The following is a 24,300-nucleotide window of genomic DNA, read 5'->3' as shown; positions in this document are numbered from 1 at the left end:
ATTTTATCCAGTTCCAGACAACCCACAAAAACCCAAAAGAAATAGTTATCACACAGAATGATCAGATGATAAAGCAAGTGTACTTATCAAAATTCCTAGGCGTATACGTGGACAGTAGGCTGAACTGGGAACATCACGTTCTACAAACACTAAAACGGCTGACGTCGGCAACATTTGCTTTACGAATTTTGTCACGCTTCAATGGCATTACCATCTCAAAGTCAGCTTACTTTGGCTATTTTCATTCAGTCATGTGTTATGGCATCATCTTCTGGGGCAATACACCTGCCGCAAAGAAAATCCTCACAGCACAAAAAAGAGCAATAAGAATCATTTGTGGTGTACCCCCACGAACCTCATGTCGAAATCTTTTTAAACGACTTGAAATACTGACAGCAACATCTCAGTACATATATTCACTGATGTGCTTCGTAATAAATAACCCCACTCTGTATGAAACGAATTGCCTACATCATGAACATAACACCAGACGAAAAGAGGATTTCCACTGTGAGTTAAAGAACTTGACACTTATTCAGAAAGGGGTAAAGTACGCTGGAACGAAAATTTTCAATTCCCTACCCAACAGCATCAAAAGTATAAGGAGTAGTACATCAGTATTTAAACGTAGCTTGAAAAATTATTTACTTGAGACCTCACTTTATTCACTAGAGGAATTCTTTCAGAGAAATAAGTAAAACCCAGATTGGAAAGATGATTTTAAATTTTTTGACACTGTTTACTGTTAAACTAATGTAATAATGCCCTAATGTAAAAATTCCTGTTTTTCTCATTTCCATTTTTGGGTCACATTTAAACCCAAAGTGGGAAGTTTTGATTACTGTTCAAGGTTAAAATAGATGAAATAATGCCCTATATATGAAACTGCTATCTTTACATTTATGTTGACTAGTTTTTAAGCTAATAAGTATGACTTTTGTGCACTGTTATTAATACTATAACAATGTCTTTATTCTATGTATTTTATTATGTACATTGACACGTTCCACATCTGAGTGACTTGCTCACATGTACAGATCTATGGAACAAGTATATAAATAAATAAATAAATAATAAATTCATTACATGTTTAGCCTCTTCATTTCTACTATTACAAATGTCTTGGCTAGAAGGCATTCTTTACTCCATAACTGTCTGAGCTCTTAATCGAATTGATGGGGGGTCAGATGGGGGTGGGAGTTCTCTCACCACATTTAACTCCTGGGATTACCCTTGTCTGCTGTCTGACTTGTATACCAGCTTGACCCAGTTTTCACCACCTTGATTTACACCACTCCTACATACTTCAATAATTTAGCAAAAGTTTTATCTAGCATCTCTACCTCAGATGACATATCTCTCGACTGAAAGACCCATGACGTTGCTGTTTAATCCCATAACCCACCAACCAACCAAGTAATGAAACTGACCTCTTTAGTGTACCACACTTGCCTAAAACGTAATAATAATAATCATAATAATAATAATAATAATAATAATAAGCTTAAAAGTTTTGATATAATAGCTACTTGCTTATATTAATGTTTAGGACATCACTTCAGCGTAACTAACAGAGAATAATAATTTACATGATATAAAATCAAAGAAACTCTGTTTCTTTCAGTTACTTCCACTGGCAGTCAGGGAAGTTGTGACGTTCACTTGCTTTATTTCTTCATTTGTTTTCCTCGGTCTCAACATACTGTGTTGCTACACTGGCTGAAAAATGGGGGTTGGAAGATCAATACTTACTACTTTAAATGGTATAGCCGACAGGTGCACATTTGCGTTTCACAGTTCTTTACTTCCTCTGTTCACAACCTCCCAATAATACACAGTTATATGGCCAGTGCACTATTGGTTAACTTTCGACAAGCCTCATTAATAGCTTGCAGGCAAACATCCACATACTGCTACAATATTATACTGTTAAACATCTATGAGCAGTAAAAACCGAACCACACAGTTCACAGAATAAAAAGCTACGTATGGAACAGGCACTGTCATTGTTTTAAGAAACAGTCTAATTGTGTTACACTTATTTCACAGTTAAATTGATGCACTGTTGTTGACCTAACCAATACAGATTCCTCGTCTGAAACTCGATCGTGGACTGACTGTCTTGGGACTAAAATTCGGGCCCTAATATATCCTCACAATAAGAGTTATGGAAACTACACAAAGTTTGATGTTTAATTTACAGAAATTACAATTGAGACTTAGCTCATTCAAGTAACTGCATATATCAAAAAATTGGTTCTTTTAAACAGTTTCTTCTACCACAAGAGTTAGGCCAAATTATTTGTTTAAATGATGAAATTACCAGATTTAGTTACACAAGCAATACTTTTGACAAAACTGTTAATCACTTTGGAATTAATAATGGGCTAGCTTTGCTAACATGTTTTCAAATAGAGCCAAGTAGATCCTTTAAGAATAGTATTAGTTAAGAATACTATTAGTTGTTCCTCCAAAGGTTTATAACACTGTTCGACATGGGTTCTATTTCTGATATTAAAGTATGTGTTTCTAGACCATTTTACCGTAAGAAATTCAAATATGTAAACAAAATATCGTTGTCAGGGATACTTTTTATGTAATATATATATATATATTCATGGCAAACACAGAGACGATATAGAGAAATACGGGTATGGTGCCGCATCCAATCCAGTAGAGGTTGTTGTTGTGGTCTTCAGTCCTGAGACTGGTTTGATGCAGCTCTCCATGCTACTCTACCCTGTGCAAGCTTCTTCATCTCCCAGTACCTACTGCAACCCACATCCTTCTGAATCTGCTTAGTGTATTCATCTCTTGGTCTCCCTCCACGATTTTTACCCTCCACGCTGCCCTCCAATACTAAATTGGTGATCCCTTGATGCCTCAGAACATGTCCTACCAACCGATCCCTTCTTCTGGTCAAGTTGTGCCACAAACTTTTCTTCTCCCCAATCCTATTCAATACTTCCTCATTAGTTATGTGATCTACCCATCTAATCTTCAGCATTCTTCTGTAGCACCACATTTCGAAAGCTTCTATTCTCTTCTTGTCCAAACTATTTACCGTCCATGTTTCACTTCCATACATGGCTAAACTCCATACAAATACTTTCAGAAATGACTTCCTGACACTTAAATCTATACTCGATGTTAACAAATTTCTCTTCTTCAGAAACGCTTTCCTTGCCATTGCCAGTCTACATTTTATATCCTCTCTACTTCGACCATCATCAGTTATTTTGCTCCCCAAATAGCAAAACTCCTTTACTACTTTAAGTGTCTCATTTCCTAATCTAATTCCCGCAGCATCACCCGACTTAATTTGACTACATTGCATTATCCTCGTTTTGCTTTTGTTGATGTTCATCTTATATCCTCCTTTCAAGACACTGTCCATTCCGTTCAACTGCTCTTCCAAGTCCTTTGCTGTCTCTGACAGAGGTAGAACGTGATAATTTCTTGTGCAACAGCACGTGGGAAGAATCAGACATCATTAGGTTATCCCCCGCCACACCTATGTCATTAAGACCACCTTAAACATCTCATTAACTCGAACGGTGACAGCCGGTCGCTGCCTCGGCAGTAAAGCTTCACACCTCCTAGGGGCAGGTGCATCGAGTTTACAACAGTGGTGTTAGCCGCAATTTGTGTCAGTCTTAACGAGTGGGTGTTTTGGCTGCCAAGTAACTGTCTGTCATATTTCTGTTGTGCTACATGTTACTGCAAACTAATTCAGTGGTGGAAAGGTGAAGAGAATGTGGTGTTGTTTGCTGTTCCCATGGTGTGGAGGGCGCCTAAGGACCATTTTACTGATTGTTATTTCTGTCTAACAAAAATTCAGGGTTTTACAAACAAAAAGTCAAAGAGACACATTGTTTACCCAGATCTGCCTTCAGCGAGAATGCCAGTGCAGCATTCCGACAATCTTCCAGTACCTTCAAGAGCTCGAGGTCAAATTCCGAGTGACAGTGAAATAAGTAGTACTGAAGAAATCACAGATGATGATTCTTTACATCACTGCACTAGTGAGTCATCGCCACATTTGTTAACACAGGCCGATTTAAATGATTTAGCACATGATCTAGGACTAAGTAAACAAAAGGCGCAACTGCTTGGTTCAAGATTACAAGAGTATAATCTACTGCACCAAAGTACTAATATCAGTGTGTTCAGGCACAGAGAACATGCCTTTATTTCTTATTTTTCAACTGACGAAGCACTGACATTTTGCAATGACGTTGCTGGCCTGATGAAAGTGCTGAACTTCACTTATATTTCACAGGAGTGGAGACTTTTCATAGGTGCATCGAAAACAAGTCTGAAGGGTGTTTTGCTCCATAACGGAAATAAAATGCCCTCTGTTCCAGTAGCTTATGCTAGTTTGACAAAAGTGAATTACGAATTCGTACAAAGGATGCTAAATTCATTAAAATACAATGGACACAAATGGAAAATATGTGCAGATTTCAAGGTAATTGCTGTGGTACTGGGAATGCAACAAGGCTACACAAAGTATGCCTGTTTCCTTTGCGAGTGGGATAGTCGAGACCAAAATTCTCACTACGTGAAAAAGAAATAGCCTAGGCAAAGATGGAAAGTTGGCGAAAAGAATGTACAACGTGAAAGTCTGGTAGCTCCTGAATATATACTACTTCCACTGCTTCATATCAAACTTGGCCTGATGAAACAATTCGTGAAGGCCATGGATCCAACAGGCTGTCGGTTTGCATATCTAGCTACCAAATTCCCCCGTCTTTCAGCTGCAAAAATAAAGGAAGGTGTATTTGTGGGCCCACAAATCAGGGAGCTGCAGAAAGATTCAAATTTTGAAGCATGTTTAACTGATAAAGAAAAAATTGCATGGGACTGTTTCAAGATGGTGTCGGAAAACTTCCTCGGAAGAAGAAGAGCTACTAACTATAAAGCAATGGTGAAGGATATGATCAAAGCATATCAGGATTTGGGGTGCAATATGTCTTTGAAGGTACATATGATGGACTCTCATCTGGACTACTTCACAGAGAGTTGTAGTGACGTATCGGATGAACATGGGGAAAGATTCCATAAAGACATTTCTGCCATAGAAGGCGCTATGAAGGGAAGTGGGTACCTTCTATGTTAGCAGATTATTCCTGGAATATCATTCGACAGAAGAAAGATTCACAATACAAGAGAAAAAAGTGATGTGCATTACAAGGCAGTGGCTCATTGTTTGACAATTTTCTGTAATTTCTCATGTCAAATAAATGCTTCAAAGTGTATACACAAAGGTTACTGTGTAATATGTTAGATCCCACCCTCCATTAATGTGATGAACTTAGAACATCATAAAGATGTGCATTTGTTTGTCGAATTTCACCTCACGTTTGCTGCACTATATCAGAAACTGAAAAGAGAAATAAAATTGCGATTAGTCATAAACTATCCCTGACAGAAAAAAACCAAAAACAGTTTTCAATTCAGCACTCAAAATACAACTATGATCACAATATTTTTTATCAGAAATAGAAGAAAAGTTTTTTTTTGTAGTACAGAACTTAAGTTATGAAACAATTACTGATTTCTCCCTATAACAAAAGATACTAACTAGGTACAGTCAAAATAAATTAGAAAATCAATTACATACCTAAAACTAAGAACAAAATACGATCTTTTGTTATATCCTTTAAAACTGAGGGCCGACCTCTTTTATGAAAATACAGATTATACTCACGTATGTTAATGATAATTAGTTAAAAGTGAAAAAATGAATTTTATGGAAGCAGATGGCAAAACAAGAGGTAAGTAAAAATATACCAGCTTGCTATGTCACAAAGTCAGTAATAACACTCATCTGCCTCCATAGTGGAGGGTCACGCCGCTGTGGCCAAGCTGCTCTAGGCACTTCAGTCTGGAATCGCGTGACCACTACAGTTGCAGGTTCAAATCCTGCCTCGGGCATGGATGAATGTGATGTCCTTAGGTTAGTTAGGTTTAAGTATTTCTAAGTTTGAGGGGGACTGATGACCTCAGATGTTAAGTCCCATAGTGCTCAGAGCCATTTGAACCATTTCGTAGTGGAGGGCCTTCCATTTCTGTTGTGCCATAATTGACTTCTTGTCACTTTCCACTTGTACCTTTGGAGTCAGGAACCATGTTGGATTTGTTTTTGACAGGAGGTATGGCCTGCCTGTGAATGGGCTCCTTCACCTTACCACAATGCTATCTATTATAGATCTGCCCACAAGCCATACTGAGTGAGCCAGCTCTCAAGAAAACAACGTAACATTGTCCTACATTAAACATAGCTTGTAATTGTCTAGAATAATTTGCTATTTTTGACCTGTTTTCATGCTGCTCTATTTTTCAGAATCGTCTGAGAAAGTTGGTAATTGATGCATGTAAAAACGTAGGCTAAACAGTTTTAGTAAAATATTCTTTGTGTGTGTGTGAGAGAGAGAAGGGGAGGGACTCTGCACCTGGTAGCTGGGATATTCTCTAGTTTCACATCCATTGTTTACTATATTCCAGGCTGTTTCACTTAAGTTACTGGATTTGCTTACCTGTTCAGCATAATAATACGCTTTTAGAGTCTTCATGGATTCTCTATATGTTTTTCTGTAGCATTTGTACTCTGCTAAGAAGCACTGCAATTTAATGTCCCTGAGTAGCATGCAGAGGTTTTTCATATTTTCCTTCAGTTTTGAGTTTTTGGAAGAATTTTGGGACCCAATTACACCTGCGGTTAAGTGTTCCATGGAAATGGCTCCACTTTCCTGTAGTATCATCTAATTTATATACATGTTGCTAGTCCATGTGTGCAAGCTCCTCTAGTGTATTATGGTCAGTTTTCTTTTATAAGTCAGGAAGTCACTGTACACATTACTGTGTTATCTTCGTTGATATCTATGATATGAGAGTGAGATTTCAATAATTTTCACGACTAATTCTTCCCTAGTTAAATGCATAACAACTTGGTCAGTGTAAGTCTGTAAGTGTAATGTTATTCTTGTTGGGGATGAATTCATGTGAATATAGTAATATCACTAACAATTCAGAATACATCTACATCCATGTTCCCGAAGATACTTGGTGGTGTGTGATGGAGGGTACCTCTGGTACCACTGTTCCATCTTCCCTCTTCCATTCACTGATAGTGCATGGGAAGAATGATCATTGGTAAACCTCCTTATTAGCTCGTATTTGTCAGATTTTTTTGTTGTGGTAATTTTGTGAGACAGAGAAGAGGATCTAATATGTTGCTCGACTCTCCTGGAACATGCTCTTTTGGAATTTCATAATAAATCTGCCTTTGAGGTGCAACACCTTCCATGCAGCATCTGCCACTGGAGTGTTGACCATTTCCATAATGCTCTTGCATCAGCTGAATGATCTTGTGACGGAACAAACTGCTCTTTGTTGGGCCCATTGCTGCTATTAATCCAACCTGGTAAGGTACCCAGACTGATGAGCAATACTCAAAAATTGGTTGAACAAGTGTTTTACAAACCATTTCCTTCATGGGTGAATTATATTTCCTTAACATTTTTCCAATGAATCTTAACGTGACACCCACTTTACCTGCAATTTATTTTATGTGGCTATTGCACCTTAAGTCATTCCTAGGCATTTTACAGTAGTTATTGGTTTTATTGATTTGCCGCCGATAGTGTAATCTTTGCTATTTACGCACACTTTGCTATGTTTATTTAAATTAAGTCAACAGCCAGTCCATCCTGCACTAATCTTCAATCCTCTGCAAATCTTGTGACAATTTGCTACAGTCTCCTGGTTTTGCTATCTTTTTATAGACAGTGGCATCATCTATGTACATCCACATGGAACATCTATTGTTATCAACTAGATAATTAGTATATTTTTTTTAACAGTAATGCTCCTATCACACTTTCTTGGGATACACCTGAAATTACCTGGACAGCAGTCAGTTTTGTTTTGTTAAGAGCAATGTGTTGAGTTCTATCTGCAAGGATGTCCTGAATCCAGTCACAAATCTGGTTTGATACTCAGTAAGCTCGTATTTTGCTCACTAAATGATAGTGGAGAACCGTATGAAATGAAATGCCTTCCTGAAATCCAGGAACATGGCATCAGTCTGAGGGCGATGTCTACAACACTCTGAATCTTGTGGACGAACAGAGTGGGCCGAGTTTTGCAAGATCTCTCTGTGCAGAATCAATGTCGATTTTTATAGACAGTATTTTTGTTCTCTAATAATATCATAAGATATGAGTGTAAAACATGTACCATCATTCTTGCAGAGACTGACATTGGTAGCACAGGGCTATAATTGTCTAGTTATGACCCTTCTAGAAAATGGCAATAACCTGCACTTTTTCCGGACACTAGGGATGCTTTGTTGCTCCAGCAACCTACGATAAACCACTGCCAGAATGGGAGCATACCCAAGATAATTTGCATTATAGCTTAAAAAGTATATTTTCACATCTCCTAGCATTATAACCTGTTCCTAGTTTGTTGAGAATTTATCCAGAAGCTTGAAATGATGGAGGAATTCACTACATCACTGTTTGGTGATCTCTACAAGTCAGCTGTTATAAAGTTGTCTTTGCATATCTATGTTCTCTGCTGGTGATTCAAAGGCCACCTCAGCAGGGAGGTCATCAACCTAATCAATTTTTCACACTGAATTTTATTTCTGTCTTGAGTGATAGCACAACCGTCATTGTGTTAACTGGTCTAGAATATAGACTCAAAATTTCATAAAAACTAAGAGTCTCTTCAGTCTTGCATCCAAGTTCATTTAAAATATGTGTGTGCCATATTCTCTCCTGTGAATGTCATCTTATTACTGCTGTACCGTACAGTCTGGAACACCATTTTGCTTTTTTAGCTTCTCTGATGTTGTTGAGCGGGTGTCTTTTCTTCATGTGTGTACATTGGGTGCAAAATTTACTGGCAAGAAAAACTGTTGTCATAGTTATAAGTCTTTTCAATTCTTCTTTCCCTTAATTTTTTGCATAATCAGATTGGAGCAGGTTGTTAACATCAGGTACAAATGAAGATTCTTTTACATCATCGAAGCGTAAGAAGTTCCATTGATAAAATGAAAGAATGTTTGATTCATTTCACTCATCTTGGATGTAGTTGAACATTGTGACAGTTTATGCAGTTTAACGTATTATTTTAAAAATGCTGCAGCTACTAAATCTATTTTGGACATTACTTATTTAATGTCTTCATTTTCTTTAGTGCCCATGGTGTGCATTAGTAGGTTGCAGTGTATGTTAGCTTTGTCATGTCCTGGTAGTACTGTGAATAAAAGAAACAGAACTTGGGTGCTGCCCTTCATAATGAGCAATAACAATGTTGACAGGAGCTGTAAGTGGTCTCTATGATGGAGTTGGCTTGCTCACTATCTCATTTTAATATAAAATATACATACCTAGCCAATAATTAGTATCGTACAAATATGAATATCACTAATATTCTATAGTACTTCAACACCACAGTTGTACCTGCATGTTCTGGACCTTTTGAGTTACGCAAATTCATTCAAGAGCATTTAGTATTAAGAAAAAATTATGAACCATACAGATGTTAACAAAAATATTGTGCAAAATAATTGAAGGCATATTTTCTACTACTGTATCTTTGGTAATTATAGTACTAGTATGAAAAGGATAGTTGCTATTGACCATATAGTGGAGATGCTGAGTCGCAGATAGGCCAAACAAAAAAGACTGTACCTGCGACTCAGCATCTTCATCATGTGGTGAGTAGCAACTATCATTTTCATGTTGTCATTATTCCATCCTAGATTTTCCGTTGTTTAATTATGATTCTATTGCAGGTGCTAAGGCTGTATAGTACAAGAATGGCTGGTGTGGAAACAGTGACAGTTAAAGTTGCCCAAGGCATTTTGAAAGGAAAAGTAGTTGAAGCAAAGTATGGAGGGAAATATTGCAGCTTTCAGGGTATTCGTTATGCAAGGCCACCAGTTGGCCCTCTTAGATTTCAGGTAAGAACTCTAACTTTTTTTCCCCTGTCTGTTCAACAACCCATAGCCAGTTTACTTCTACATCGTTTTCCAATTCAATTTTTTGTTTTGTTTGTAATGGCATCTGTGACAACAGGGCATTAAACTTAACTTTTTTCTTTATTACTTTTCTTCCCCCAGAAGATACTCACCATTTTTGTTACTTGAGAAAAAAGTGCAACATTACTGTTGTTCACATATCCTTTCAAGATATAGAATTTGTTCAGTTAAAAATGTGGAAAAAATGTTTGCTTCATTTTAAGGAATCAAATCTTACTACTTAGGTATCACAAAAATTTAAAGTGTAACATAGCCTGTACATTTACTAATTATAACTGAAACATTGAGAGCATATCAGATACACACATCTTAATGATATGTATAGAAGCTGAGTAGTTAGAAAGGCAGCAGCTCAATAGAGGGGAAGAAAACGAAAATTTCTTCTCTCCATGCTTTCCACTGCATGTTCAGTGTTGTATGTAAAAGAGTGAAAATGACAACATGCTCAAATGTAGCAAAGATTTACCTAGACTCCAAAATATAAGCTATATTGTGTTTTCATAATAGGGTCAAGTATCTACCAAGTGACATGATGATCATACAATCAGTAGGAAAATCAAAATCGGTAGTTAATGGCCAAAGATTTTCACGTAACAGGATCCGCATTCTGAACAAGGGGAACATGGTCAAAACAGTGTAAAAACTTTGAAGGCAGATAATAATGTGTTGTTTAGAATTTCATAAAATCTCAAGTCAGTTATTTGAAGGTTCTGAAAATTAATTTTATTTTATTTGCAGTGAACTGAACTGCCTTCAAACCAGAGTGTTAAAAATGTAACAAATGCAACACATAAAAAGTATATAAATTTTCAGGTGAAATATTTTCATTGGTATGAATGATATGAAAGACATAATTATGGTTTAACAAAATGAAAAGTGATTGTGGAGAATATGTAAGTATACAAATGAATGTGGGTACATAAATGAGTTGTAAATGGTCCAAGGAAGTTTTCTGTTGGAATCTAAGTGATAAGAAAAAACAGAGACTGTGAGATGGTGACCTTATGAGAGGTGGGTAGATGACATTAGAAACAGGAATATGGATGGCTAAGATAAAGACAGTAATTCAAATAAAAATACGGAGTTGGTCTTTACTGCCAGTACTACTACTACTACTAATAATAATAGTACTTTTGTGTCGCAGATATCTTTGTAAGTAGAGAGACATCCCGTTTGCACTATGTAATTGCATTTGACTTATAGCACTCTTTGTCTTGTCCACTTCCTCTTGTTGCTGTATTTTAGCCATTAATGATTATATACTTTTTAATGTACAGGACAGGATCAACTGCAATTTTTTAAAGTATAAGACACATCCAGCTATATTAGATAAGATAGTAACTTTGGCCGAAGCATAATTAGATATTTTCTATAGTGATGCTTCTTTCCATAGTATAATAACAGTATTTGTTAAGTAGATAAAAAAAATCTAATTCTGTCATCAGTTTCGAATGATGTGGTAGGTCATTAACATTTGAAGAGCGGAGCAGATGTTTGTACTTTATGGTAAACACTGTGTAATTTCTCCCCGTACAAGTAATGCAGCTTCGCTCCTTGAATTACGAGGGGCATTTGAAAAGTCCATGCAAAGTCCGATAGGTGGCACCACTGGCATGTATCAAGGTCATGTTTAGTTAGTAGCATCTTTGGAAAGAACGCACACCAAGTTTCAGCCATATTGGTCTTTTTCTTTGTGTTTGACATGTGACTCAAGGAAGTCGAGTGATTGTCAAAAAATAGACGAAAAGGAATTTCGTGTGGTGATTAAACATTACTTTATGAAAGGCAAAACGCCTCAGGAGAGTAAAGAAAAGCTTGATAAACAATACGGTGACTCTGCACCTTTCAATTAGAACAGTTTATAAGTGGTTTCAAAATTTTCGGCGTGGCCTTATAGGCAAAAGTGATGCTGAGCGTTCTGGATGCCCTGTGGAGGTTAAGACTCCAGAAATTATTGATAAAATCCATGATATGATGATGGATGACAGAAGCATTAAGGTGCGTGTGATTGCTAGTGCTGTGGGCATCTTGAATCAACGGGTACATAATATTTTGCATAAACATTTGGACGTGAGAAAGCTATCCGCAAGATGGGTTCCACGATTGCTCACACTTGTCCAAAAACGGAATTGTGTGAAGTGTTGCAAGGATTGTTTGCAGCTGTTCAGGAAGAATCTGCAGGACTTTAGCCGTCGTTTCATCACTGTGGATGAAACATGGATACATTACTATACTCCTGAGACCAAACAACAATCTAAACAATGGGTTACCAAGGGAGAATCTGCACCAAAAAAGATGAAGAGTATTCCTTCAGCCGGAAAGGTTATGGCGACTTGTCTTTTGGGATTCGCAAGGGATAATACTCATCGACTATCTGGAAAAGGGTAAAACTATTACAGGTGCATATTATTAATCGCTACTGGACCGTTTGAGAACTGAGCTGCAAGAAAAACACCAGCAATTGGACATCAAAAAAGTCCTTTTCCATCACGACAATGCACCAGCACACTCCTCAGCAGTTTTGGTCACAAAATTGATGGAAATAGGATTCCAACTCGTTTCACATCCCCCCTATTCTCCAGACTTGGCTCCCTCGGACTACTATTTGTTCCCCAATTTGAAGAAATGGCTGGCGGGACAAAGATTTTATTCAAATGAGGAGGTGATTCCAGCAACTAATAGCTGTTTTGCAGACTTGGACAATTCCTATTTTTCGGAAGGGATCAACAAATTAGAACAGTGTTGGATGAAGTGTGTAAGTCTAAAAGGAGATTATGTCGAAAAATAATTAAGGTTTACCCCAAACATGTAAGTAGTTTTTATTTTTGCACGGACTTTTCAAACGTCCCTCGTACTTACACCACATAGTGCAAATACTTACATCACTTGTGCTTAAATAGGAAGTGAACCAAGCAAATATTGAGTGTTTATTACCCTAAATAGGCAATTTCCATAGCAGGGTAGCATATGCACACAATTGATTGTCTTAAACAAATCGTGAAAAGTGTTATCTTTATGCAGTTAGTGACCCTTTAAGTAGTTGTCATACTAGAATGGCAGTTTGGCAGTTAAACAATGGAAAGTCCCAGTTGGAATATAAACAATATTATGAAAAGGATAGAGCATTACTCACCGTAACAATGACACATTGAGTTGCAGATGGACAAGACGAAAAGACTGCTTCATACAAACATAAAAGCTTTTGGCCAATGCCTTCTTCAGGGGGGAAGAGCACACATTCACACAAACAAGCACATCTCACACACAACTGTAATCTCCAGCCCATCTTGCCAGACTGCAATAGAAATGTGTCAAACAGGAGCAACAGTCCAAACATGGTAGTGGAGGCAGAGGCATAGCAGGATACAGTTGGGGGAATTGGAATCGGCACTGCCTGGTGTAGAATTTAAAGTGAGTAGATGGTGGCAGTCCAGGGCTGCCAGGTGCAGTTTCTGGCGGCTGGGGGCGGGGAGGGGTGAGGAACACTGAGTGGAAACGTGAGAAGAAAAATGGCGAAAACTGGTGGGTGCACCTGCAGAAAGCAGTGCACAGTGAGGGTTAGGGGAGCAAACCCTGAGGAGCCTTTGGCCAAAGCCGTCTTCAGAAAAGAAAACGTACACACATTCTCACAAGCAAGCACACGTCACCTACACATGAATGCTGTCTCTGGCCAGACTGCAACAGAAATGTGTCAAACAGGAGCAACAATCTGGAACATGGCCCCGGAGTTTGGGGGGAGGGTGGTAAGGTATAGCAGGGTACAGGTGGGAGAAGAGGAATCGGTGTTGTGTGGCGGAGCATACAGGGACTGGGTGTGGCAGGACAGGGCTGCCAGGTGCAGTGTAAGGGGGCGGGGGAGATGGAGAGTGGAAAGAAGAGGAGGAGATAAGGGGAAAAAGACTACTGAATTCACTAGCAGATAGCGGCACACAATCATGGTGAGAGGAGGCAAATTGTGAGTAGGTGACAGGACTGAAAGTGTGGAAACAGTTGGCAGGACCATGGTAGAATGATTTTGGGAGCAGAGAATGTGTTGTAAGGATAACTCCCATCTGGTGCTGGTGGAGGGAAGCATCCAGATGGCGCAGGTCATGAAGCAACCATTGAAATGAAGCATGTTATGTACTATAGCATGTTCTGCCACAGTGTGGTCCACTTCTGACCACAGTTTGGTGGTTGCCATTCATCCTGGTGGTTAGTAATCACACCAATATAAAAAGCTGAGAAATGATTGCAGCAGAGCTGATATGTGGCATGGCTGCTTTTACAGGTGGCCTGGCCTCTAATGGGGTAGGATAAGCCCATGACAGGACTGGAATAGCAAATGCTTGATGGATGGATTATATATATAAACACTCATTTCATCATACATGTCTGCAACTCAACGTGTCATCTTTACGATGAGTAGCAATCTATCCTTTCAATGACATTGTTCATATCCCAAACTGGACTTGCCATTATTTGAGTTTACCTAACAGTTTTTCTTCCATCCCACAACCCATTGATGTTTTCCTTTGTTACTTTTTCCTCTAAAACACTGTTCTACTTAGTGTCCATTCTCTCTCTTCTTCTATGGCTGTTTTCATCACTTAAAAAGTGTGCACTGTTCCAGTTGTGCTGTATTAATTGTCTCATCCACATAGAGTACATGGCTCCGTAACCATGTGGACTGCTAGTGCAGCATCTCATGCCCCAAATTCTTTCCGCTCATAATTACAAGTATAATCATTCCTATCAATAACATTTCACCCTCATCTGTCATATTTTTGCGTGTTATTTTCCACACGTACCTGTGCCACACGAACCTATGAATCTAACTGATTCCTCCCCCATCCCCCTCCTTCCTGATCCCAGCATGTGCATTCTCCCGTATCTCATCCATTGTTCTTTCTTTTCCTGCATTTTTTACATATTTTATGTACTTGCACACACTTTATGTATTTGTATGTATTTTTGCATATCTAGATATAGTTTTGTGTGCCTTTCCCTACTATCCAGCGCCCCTCACGACCACTCACTGCCTTCATTTGCCCATTTCCTATGTCATTTTCCACTACCTCAATGCCATTCCTGCCACAGTGGACTCCTTCTCCAACTTTCTACACTGGATCCTTGAATGCTGGCTAAACCATGGAATCTCCCCTTCCCTCCTCCCCTCCTCTTCCCCCCCCCACCCCCGCCCCAATGGTGAAATGATAAGGATGCTTCTCTCTGGAGCCCACCCCTCCTTCCCTATCCCTCACAAACCTGGTACTGGAAAAACACATCACCATGGCACAAGCATCAAAGACCAACTCTGCTACCTCTGTGACATGCTTCTACTGTGCAGGCCCTCCTACATAGATCACATATCGGAAACTGAATCCCTTGCACTCTGGCATCTAGAAGAGCATTCCAGGTACAAACTGTGTAAGTTATCCAACCTACCCATATCTTACTACTGCCTTGGGGCATCACTATCCAACCACTGTGTTACCCTCAGTATTCCTCCTTGTCAACCGCTCATAGCACCCAAACCCTGCCTAGCTGACATTTTCTGCTTGCCACGTTCCACAATACTCCCTTCCAACACTCCACTAAGTCCTGAGCCAAAACAATCCCAGAACACTTTGTTCAACCTTTCCACTAAAATCCTCACAGAAGTTTCAGTCCTATTCAGATGCCTCACCTTGAGCCCTACATCCAAATTTAAACATGTTGGACTTGTCAAAGAACTACTCTCCATCTCTCAATCCCTGCAATGGAAACACTTGTTTGCCACCAATCCTCCCAGTCAAAGCCAACTTAATCCTGACATTGAACCCTGCCTCTGCCAGTTCACATCATCATCCAACTGTGATTCCCTATCACCTAAACCAACCCCTGGTCATTTTCCAGGAATTCCTCATCTCCAACTTACTTGGCCTCACCATTCTTGTCCAGGTCACAGAAAACCAGACTTTTGGCAGAAGAAAGGACAGCCACACACAGCCTTGAAACAGATCCTGACCTTATCATCCTACTTGCAGACGAAAGGTTCTACAACTGTTGTTATGAACTGCAGTGACTTCCAGGCGGAAGGCCCCTGCCAGTTGTCTCACACCACTAACTATAAACTCTCCACAGTCACCCTATCGCAGAAGTGCAACACGACTTCACATTCTTGGTTAGACTTATGCCATTCCCAGACCCTCTTCCCAGAATCTATTTCTCTCCTCATTCCTATGGCTCCCTGCACATCCACCTTCTATGTGCTCACCAAAATCCACAAACCCAATAACCCTGGTTGCCCAATTTTAGCTGGTTATTTTGGTCCTATTGAAAGAATTTCTGCTCTCATTGACCAACACTTCCAAACTATTGCCCAAAATCTAACCTCCCACAGCAAATATAAAAACTACTTCCTTCACCAACTCTCCACCATTCCCACTCCTTTACTTCTTGAATCCTTATTCGTCACTGTTGATGCCATTTCCCTGTACACCAGCATCCGTCATGCCCATGGTCTTGCCACTATTGAACACTACGTCTCCCAGTGTCCTTCAGACTCAAAATACACTACCTCATTCCTCATACACCTTACTAACCACATCCTAACATCCAACTACTTTTCTTTTGAAGGGAAGGTATACAAACAAACCCACGACACAGCCATGGGCACCTGCATTGCACTGTCCTATGCCAATCAATCTGTTTATGGGCTGCCTAGAGGAAATCTTAGCTTCCAAAAATCCTTCTCCGATAGCTCCATCCCCACCTCTGTCCACGTTAAACTCACCAACCACCAACACTACATACATTTAGACAGTTGACATCCCTTCCACACCAAAAAATCCCTCCCATACAGCTTGGCCACCTGGAGACAGTGTATCTGCAGTGATGAAAGCTTCCTTGCTCACATATGTCTCATAAAAACCTCCACATACAGGGTCTATCTCCCAGAACTAGGCCACAAACTGATTTCCTGTGCCATATACCCATGCTCCCCAATATTCCAACCATCTCCAAGAACCAGCTACAAAGGAGCATCCCTTTATCACCCAATATCATCCCAGACTGGAACAACTGAACCACATCCTTCATCAGGGCTTTGATTATCTATCATCATACCCTCCAGTTAGGGACATTTTACCCATATCCTTCCCACTGGGACTGATGACACTGTAGTTTGGTCCCTTTATCCCCAAACCAACCAATGAATCCTTCCCACCCCTCATAAAGTGGTACTCCGTTGCCCACCCAACCTCCACAATATCCTCGTCCATCCCTATGCCACTCCCCATCCCAACCCCTCCCCACAGAGATCATACATCTGTGGAAAACCCAGGTGCAAGACCTGCCCCATCCACCCACCTAGCACTTCCTGTTCCAGTCCTGTCATGTGCTTACCCCTTCCCATCTGATGCCGGGCCACCTGTGAAAGCAGCCATGCCATATATCAGCTCTATTGCAATCAAGGTATGACAGCCAACTATCTATCCACCAAGACAAATGTCCACTGCCAAACTGTGGACAAGAGCAAAGTGGATCACCCTGTGGCACATGTTGCTGTACGTAACAAGCTTCATTTCAATGGCTGCTTTGTGGCCCAGGTGATCTGAATCGTTTCCTCCAGCATCAGCTTTTCAACACATTCTCCTCTCGAAAAATTATCCCGGCCTCAATCTGTGGTAACCTACTCTCCCCACACTCCCCACTCAACTGTGTCTGCTCCCTCTGTCCTGTCACCTCCTCACAATTCACTTCCCCTTACTCTCGCTGTGCGCTGCTCTCTGCTGGCACACCCATCATCTTTTCCTCTTCTCTACTCCTCTACTTTCCACTCTCATTCAACACATTTCTGTTGCAGTCTTGCCAGAGTGACCAGGTATAGCAGTCATGTGTTTGTGAGGTGGGCTTACTTGTTTGAATGTGTGTGTGTTTTTCTTTGCTGTGGAAGTTTAGCAAAAAGCTTGTTTGTAACAGTCTTTTTGTCATGCCTGTCTGCAACTCAGTGTCATCTATGTGGCAAATAGCAGTCTGTCCTTTTCATAATGTTGTCTGGTAATTAGAATTTGTGAGTTGCTAGGTAACCCATAATTACACAGGGAAGGAAATAACTCCTTGGTACATCAATTTCCCAGAATGTTTCAAATTATGGCGTGAGATCACACTTATTCTATACTATTTAGGCTATAGCACATTTTAGTCTGAATACGAAACCACAATTTTTTTAAAGTCTAGCTCTTTGTTTATGAAGACTGAACAATATGCATACATTGCATAAAATATCTGCTATACATATATACTTTTCGTTTTAATATTCTGATTACCCACACTAGTAAACTTGGCACTTACCCCTCCTTCCCCCCCCCCCCCCCCCTCTCTCTCTCTCTCTCTCTCTCTCTCTCTCTCTCTCTCTCTCTCTCTCTCTCTCTCTCTCTCACACACACACACTCTCTTTTCTGACAATGTTCCATATTGAATTAATGTGGTCTAATCTATCATATCAGACATGGCAAGTATAATACAACATTTTTATTTAAAAAAAGACATTATTACGAAAAGGAGAGTTAAAAAAGACCAGTGGGTGCATGGGTAGAAGTGAAAGTGTTTTAGTACTGGGATGGGAGCAGGGAAGGGATCAGGGACTCTGTGTGCATGCGTGCACGCACGTGTGTGTGCTCTCTCTCTCTCTCTCTCTCTCTCTCTCTCTCTCTCTCTCTCTCTCTCTCTCTCTCTCTCACACACTGCCCTTAGCCCTGACCCCCATCCCACCCCTCCCTTGTGCTGTAGAAACTCTGGAACATTAAACATTATAAAAAGTGAAGTTTCCTCACATTAGTAGAACTTGAAAGGAGGTGAAAGTCTCCGAATGGAGCCTCCCGGTCAACAGTGCCGTACAATCATTTCATTTCATTTCATTCCAGTCACGTAAAAAATTTAATAAAATGCTGTTGTATTTACAGCTTTCTTAGCTTCCTTTACCTGGTCTCCTGGCCCAGTGAATTTGACGGCCAACTGGTGGGACCTCAATGACAGTCACCAGATGGCATTACTATAATCTGTGAGCACTGCTATTGCCACTGCAGCACTGGCTGTGGAGACACGTTCATTCTGCTGGCCTGTCAGTGCCCATAGCTGCTTTTTAAAGCCAGCAGTGCAGCTGTTCAATCCATCAGTTATGATTTCACTGTGTTGTTGTATTGATCTCACTGCAAGTTGGGATTCACTACATCTTAGGGTTTTCAGTTTTGGTTTAATCATTGCACTTGTTATTCCACAGTGCCATCACCATTGTCTGTCTTTCTCTCACTGTTGTCCACTTGTTTACTCTGTGGACACTTGCTGTTTATACCCTCGACCAGTTGCAGGTTCTTGAGTTGTCCCCAGCCTAACTCAATTCTGGTCACTATACTTGGCTGTGAGGTAAAAGATTAGCAGTGTCCCATGGACACAAAGCTTGTGCAACTTTTGAAACAGCAACAGCTGTACCTGCAGCAGCAGTTACATCAGTGATTCCAATAGCAGTTTCAACAACAACAGCAGCAGCAAACTGACTTGCTCCAACAGGAAATACAGCTTTTATGGATTGCCTTCAGATTGAGGGTTCCCAACACAAACAGTCTGTGGGCAGTTTCCAGGCAAAGAACAGCCCACTCATTTACTACCCATGCTTTAACATTGCTAAAGAGGATTGGGACACAGCACTAGGCCACTTTGTGGATTTCAAATGATGCACTCCAATGGTCATTCTTCCTTTCTTGGTCTGCCCCGGAGACATTTTTCTTATGAAAGAAGGTGGTTCTACTCTCAAATCCTGTCACACTTACGTTCAAGGAGATGTGTCTGTTACTATCAAATTATTATTCACAAAGATTCCATGTGGTCGCATTGTGCCTTGAGTTTTATCGATACAACAAGCAACCTTGTCAGCCATTCCACTGATGGGTGATGGATTTGCAAGGACTGAATCAACATTGCGACTTCACTTGCAAAAACCCTGCTTGCAAAATTTTGTATGCCAATTCTTTGATTTGAGATGTAGTGGTTCAGTTGGCTTGAGACCCAGAAGTACACACTGCATCTCTTAAACGAGACTACGCTTCCTTGGACAGTATTTTGAAAATAGCACATTATTTTGTGATTAAACAAGCAGCAAATGAAAGCCTTGCGGCTGGACCCCAAGTAGCTACAGTCCAGAGCCACCATCTTGGGGCAGAATTCTCATACGTCTTCTTCCCGACTTTAGTGTTGAGATTCATCGATTTTGGACGTTTTGGTGGCCTTTAAACAGCCCGTCACTCCCAGTTGGCGTCAGCTGTGGCGTCTCCCATCATGTCCAGTCTGCTTCTCAGTAAACCCACTTGCAGAGTGTCTAGTTCATTCACCACATGCATCAAGGGACAGTGTGTGAACTGCAGACATTTGTTTTTCTGGGTGATTCTTCCACCACTTAGTTGTTATGAACCTCAGAATTGCAAATCAGGATGTTTGTTTCTAGGTGGACACAGTATCTACTGTCATCTTTGTTCTCCTAATTGTGCCCCACTCTCCTATATATTGGTAGTATATTATGGCACTTTAATTGCTAGCTATTGTTCAATAAGATTATCACTCGATCAGATTCTTCTTCATTGCTCCACAGTTTGTCAAAACACAAGTTTTAATAGTTATTATTTTGGTTTCTTGCTTACAAGAGTGTCAGCAATAAACTCTCTACAAGTAAAACTATTTGTTACTTCACTATAAATAAGTTGTTACAAATAATACAAAAGTTCAATCACTGTACAACGGATCTACTTCCTCCTTATACCACAAAGACAGTAATATATACCACTATTTCGTAGTTTGTAGCAGTGATCATTTAGCCAGATTTTCCTCTTCTCCTTGCTGTTATTGTTCAAGGATGCAAACTGACACAATAATCTTCCGATTGTAAAGTTGTAATTTAATGTTTTTGCCCTGTTAATTATGTACTCACTTAAACTTTGGCAACTATGCTGAAAATCATTATTTTACTGAAGTGCTCTTTCTAATATTTGATATAATTATGATATGCACACAATTTCACTCTCTTTGTTCATAACTATTCTGTTTGCATAACATGAAGCCACCACAGCCACCGGAGTCTTGGACAGGCATAAGAGATGCTCTAGAAGAAGGCGCAGTTGCCCCGCATGCAGACTGGGTGCGGCAGAAGTATAGGGGTGAAGAGGATTGTCTTTTCCTGAATGTCTACACTCCAAAGGTCATATACACCTGTATTATGCATAGAATATTGCTATTGTTTTAGTACAGCTAGATCATAGGTTTTAAATAATCTTTGATGCTGGACATAAAAACAGTAGCTTCATAAGGTGATCATTCTACTAGCTGAAAATGTGAAGTACTAAGTTCCAATACTGAACTAAGTCATCACATGTAGTGTTCACAGTTCATTACTTTCTGGTAATTAATTTCGTGTAAATCATCACTGTGGGAAGATTATATAAACTCAAAATTTGGGATCCCAAGATAGCATATAGTGTGTTTAAAATTAGTTGTGACTTTCGGCAGTTCAGTATGGAACAAGTGAAGGGAAGCGTAGTTGCCAGTGTGTGCTGAGCATGTTAGAACGTGACAATAATGCCAGGCTTACTTCGCTTAGAACCTGGCAGGCTCGCTTGACTGCCTGAACAGAAATTCATGCAAGCCAGCTGATCTTCTGTCTCTCAAATGATTGTAAAGAAACTATTCAGTAATAAGCTCTGATTCTCATATAACTTAATTCAGCAGCTTCATGATGAGCTGCCTACCATTCATTAATGTCATAGTCATTGTCATATTTCAATATTAGTTAAACTACTGTGAGAGATTCTTACAGTTTACAGTGAAAAATAGGGGACACTATGAATTTTGTGTTTTGTGCTTGTTAAGTCATATGTTGCTGCATATTAAATGTAGATAATATACCATATTGAATTAGTCTTTAAACTTGGAGGAATATTGTATGTCTCCACTCTCAAGAAACAATATAAGTAAAAAGTAACACATTTATTCTTGTTCTGAGAATGGACTGGTTCATAAACTATTGATCTGCTTGCTCTCAAGTGCTAGTTCAATAATACACTGTTTCAAAATTCTGTTGCAAATTCAATGGCATTAGAATGTTAGTGAAATGAATATTTGTAAGATCTGCTGTGTTTCGACAAAAAAAGCAGATTTTAACATGGCAACAAGAGAAGTTATGTATTACTCTAAACTTGTAAGAGTCCTTCAAACACCAATGTCTCCTCAACTACTTTCTTGGTATGGCTGACAACTTGAGATCAGTCTTGTGGTGTAACATTTGCAAAAATGGTTCAAATGGCTCTGAGCACTATGGGACTTAACTTCTGAGGTCATCAGTCCCCTAGAACTTAGAACTACTTAAACCTAACTAACCTAAGGACATCACACACATCAATGCCTGAGGCAGGATTCGAACCTGCGACCGTAGCGGTAGCGCGGTTCCAGACTGTAGCACTTAGAACCACTCGGTCACTCCAGCCGGCTAACATATGCAGTTTATACTTTTGGCAACATTTCAAACTCACTGAGCATAAACTTCATGTTGTTTTTTGTCACATTACTTCTCACCTTAGTCTTAGTATTCTCTCAGATTTAAATGATTGTGATAGAGAGGAAGCCTCATTAAACTGTGTCCTTTAGCTTCAGCCAGTCTGTCTAAGAGTAAGTTCAGCACTACAAGTTCCATTTACTCCACCTTGTATGTATGCATGTTCAACTCTACCCTATGGAACATTTCTCTGCACCCAGAGCAAAGTATCCGCTTTCCTCTACTGCACTGCTGGAGCTTTATCCATCACAACAGAGTGGTATGGCACATTGTCCATTACTTTGTCGAATTCGGAGGAAGATTTGTAGCAGATGAGTTCTTGGATGACCTCTTTAATTGCAAATCTTGTATTTAGATGTGCTGTACTGTTATTACTAATGCTATGCCAACACAGAACAGTTGTTCACAATACCTGATGACTGCAGAACACTTAAACGGCAGAAAATACCAAGAAAGCTGATGAACTTAGATGCATCTGATGTACAACAGCACATGGTACTGTTTACCCACAGTGTGGAAATAGAGGTGTTTTACTAACCAACTGGATGACGGTGTGATAGGGTTACCGTATTTACTCAAATCTAAGCCGCACTTTTTTTCCGGTTTTTGTAATCCAAAAAACTGCCTGTGGCTTAGAATCGAGTGCAAAGCAAGCGGAAGTTCTTAAAAATCTTGGTAGGTGCCGCCACAACTAACTTCTGCCGTCGAATATATGTAGCGCTACACAGGCATGCTTTGCAGGCACAAAGATAAATACTGGCGCCAAAACCTCTGCGTCAGTAAATAAATTTAAAAGAAGGGTGGAAGACGAGCATTTTTCTCCGCCCCGAGTTTCGACCACTGCATTTTCATACATTATCCAAAGAAGTAAGTCCAAATTCCGTATTGTTCATTTTCGAATGTAGCAGCATTTCAATGTACTACGAAAATCCGACTGGCAAGACTGTTTGGGATGTGTGTCAATATGGCCAACTCTACGTTCCGAATTTTTTACTACCTGTGAGAAGAGATGTTTGCTAATAGGAACTTTTATGAATTGTGAATTACATGCAGTATTCTCTTAACCATAAGGATAATACGAATATAATTATTTTGCCATGTATTGTTTCGTGTTTGTTGCTATCTCATTTACATCCTGTCTGCCTAATAAACTATGAAACTAGAGTGAGACAACAGCAAACGCGGAAGAATATAAATATCATGTCATGTTTATATTCGTATTATTCTTATGCCTTATAGTGATACAGTCACAAATGAAGCACGGCAATTGACTAGATTTTTAAATTTAAGATGACTCTAATTTCTGTGCAGAATGTAATGTACTAAAGAGGCGCCTGCAAAGATTTTGAAACGGAGAAAAATTTTCGCTAAACTCTCATTCAGAACATCTTCTATTGTACGCAGTCTATTATTTGGTTCTTGTTGATCATTATCAAAGAAAGCAGCAGTGTTAGTAACAACAAATAGCAATCTTTTGCCATTGTTATGCTAATGAGAAGATTCCTTTTTTTTTTTTTTTTTTTTTAAATTGTAAGCGGCTGTAGCTCGCAGAAAAGCAAGCCATGCCGCGAGCGGCGATAGGTCGTAAACACTCATTATCAGAATGCGACAAACAATGCATGGCACAGCACAGTAATGCATTTTCAGCTTAGAGTGACATAAACACCTATAACAAAGAGAACGG

At 39.7% G+C, this 24,300-nt stretch overlaps 1 protein-coding gene across 3 annotated transcripts in view; it reads left to right on the top strand.

The window, feature by feature from the left end:
• LOC126162507 (esterase FE4-like) overlaps nt 1–24,300 on the top strand; it is a 126,832-nt gene that overhangs the window by 35,844 nt on the left and 66,688 nt on the right. For all 3 annotated transcript variants that reach the window (XM_049919057.1, XM_049919059.1, XM_049919058.1), the window contains exons 3-4: nt 9,812–9,979; nt 21,129–21,266. In XM_049919057.1, the coding sequence (XP_049775014.1) occupies nt 9,812–9,979; nt 21,129–21,266 (306 nt within the window). The remainder of the gene's footprint in view (nt 1–9,811; nt 9,980–21,128; nt 21,267–24,300) is intronic.

Source organism: Schistocerca cancellata, chromosome 2 (genome assembly GCF_023864275.1).
Source record: "Schistocerca cancellata isolate TAMUIC-IGC-003103 chromosome 2, iqSchCanc2.1, whole genome shotgun sequence".
Classification (NCBI taxonomy): domain Eukaryota; kingdom Metazoa; phylum Arthropoda; class Insecta; order Orthoptera; family Acrididae; genus Schistocerca; species Schistocerca cancellata.
This window is presented reverse-complemented; position numbering and strand designations above follow the sequence as displayed.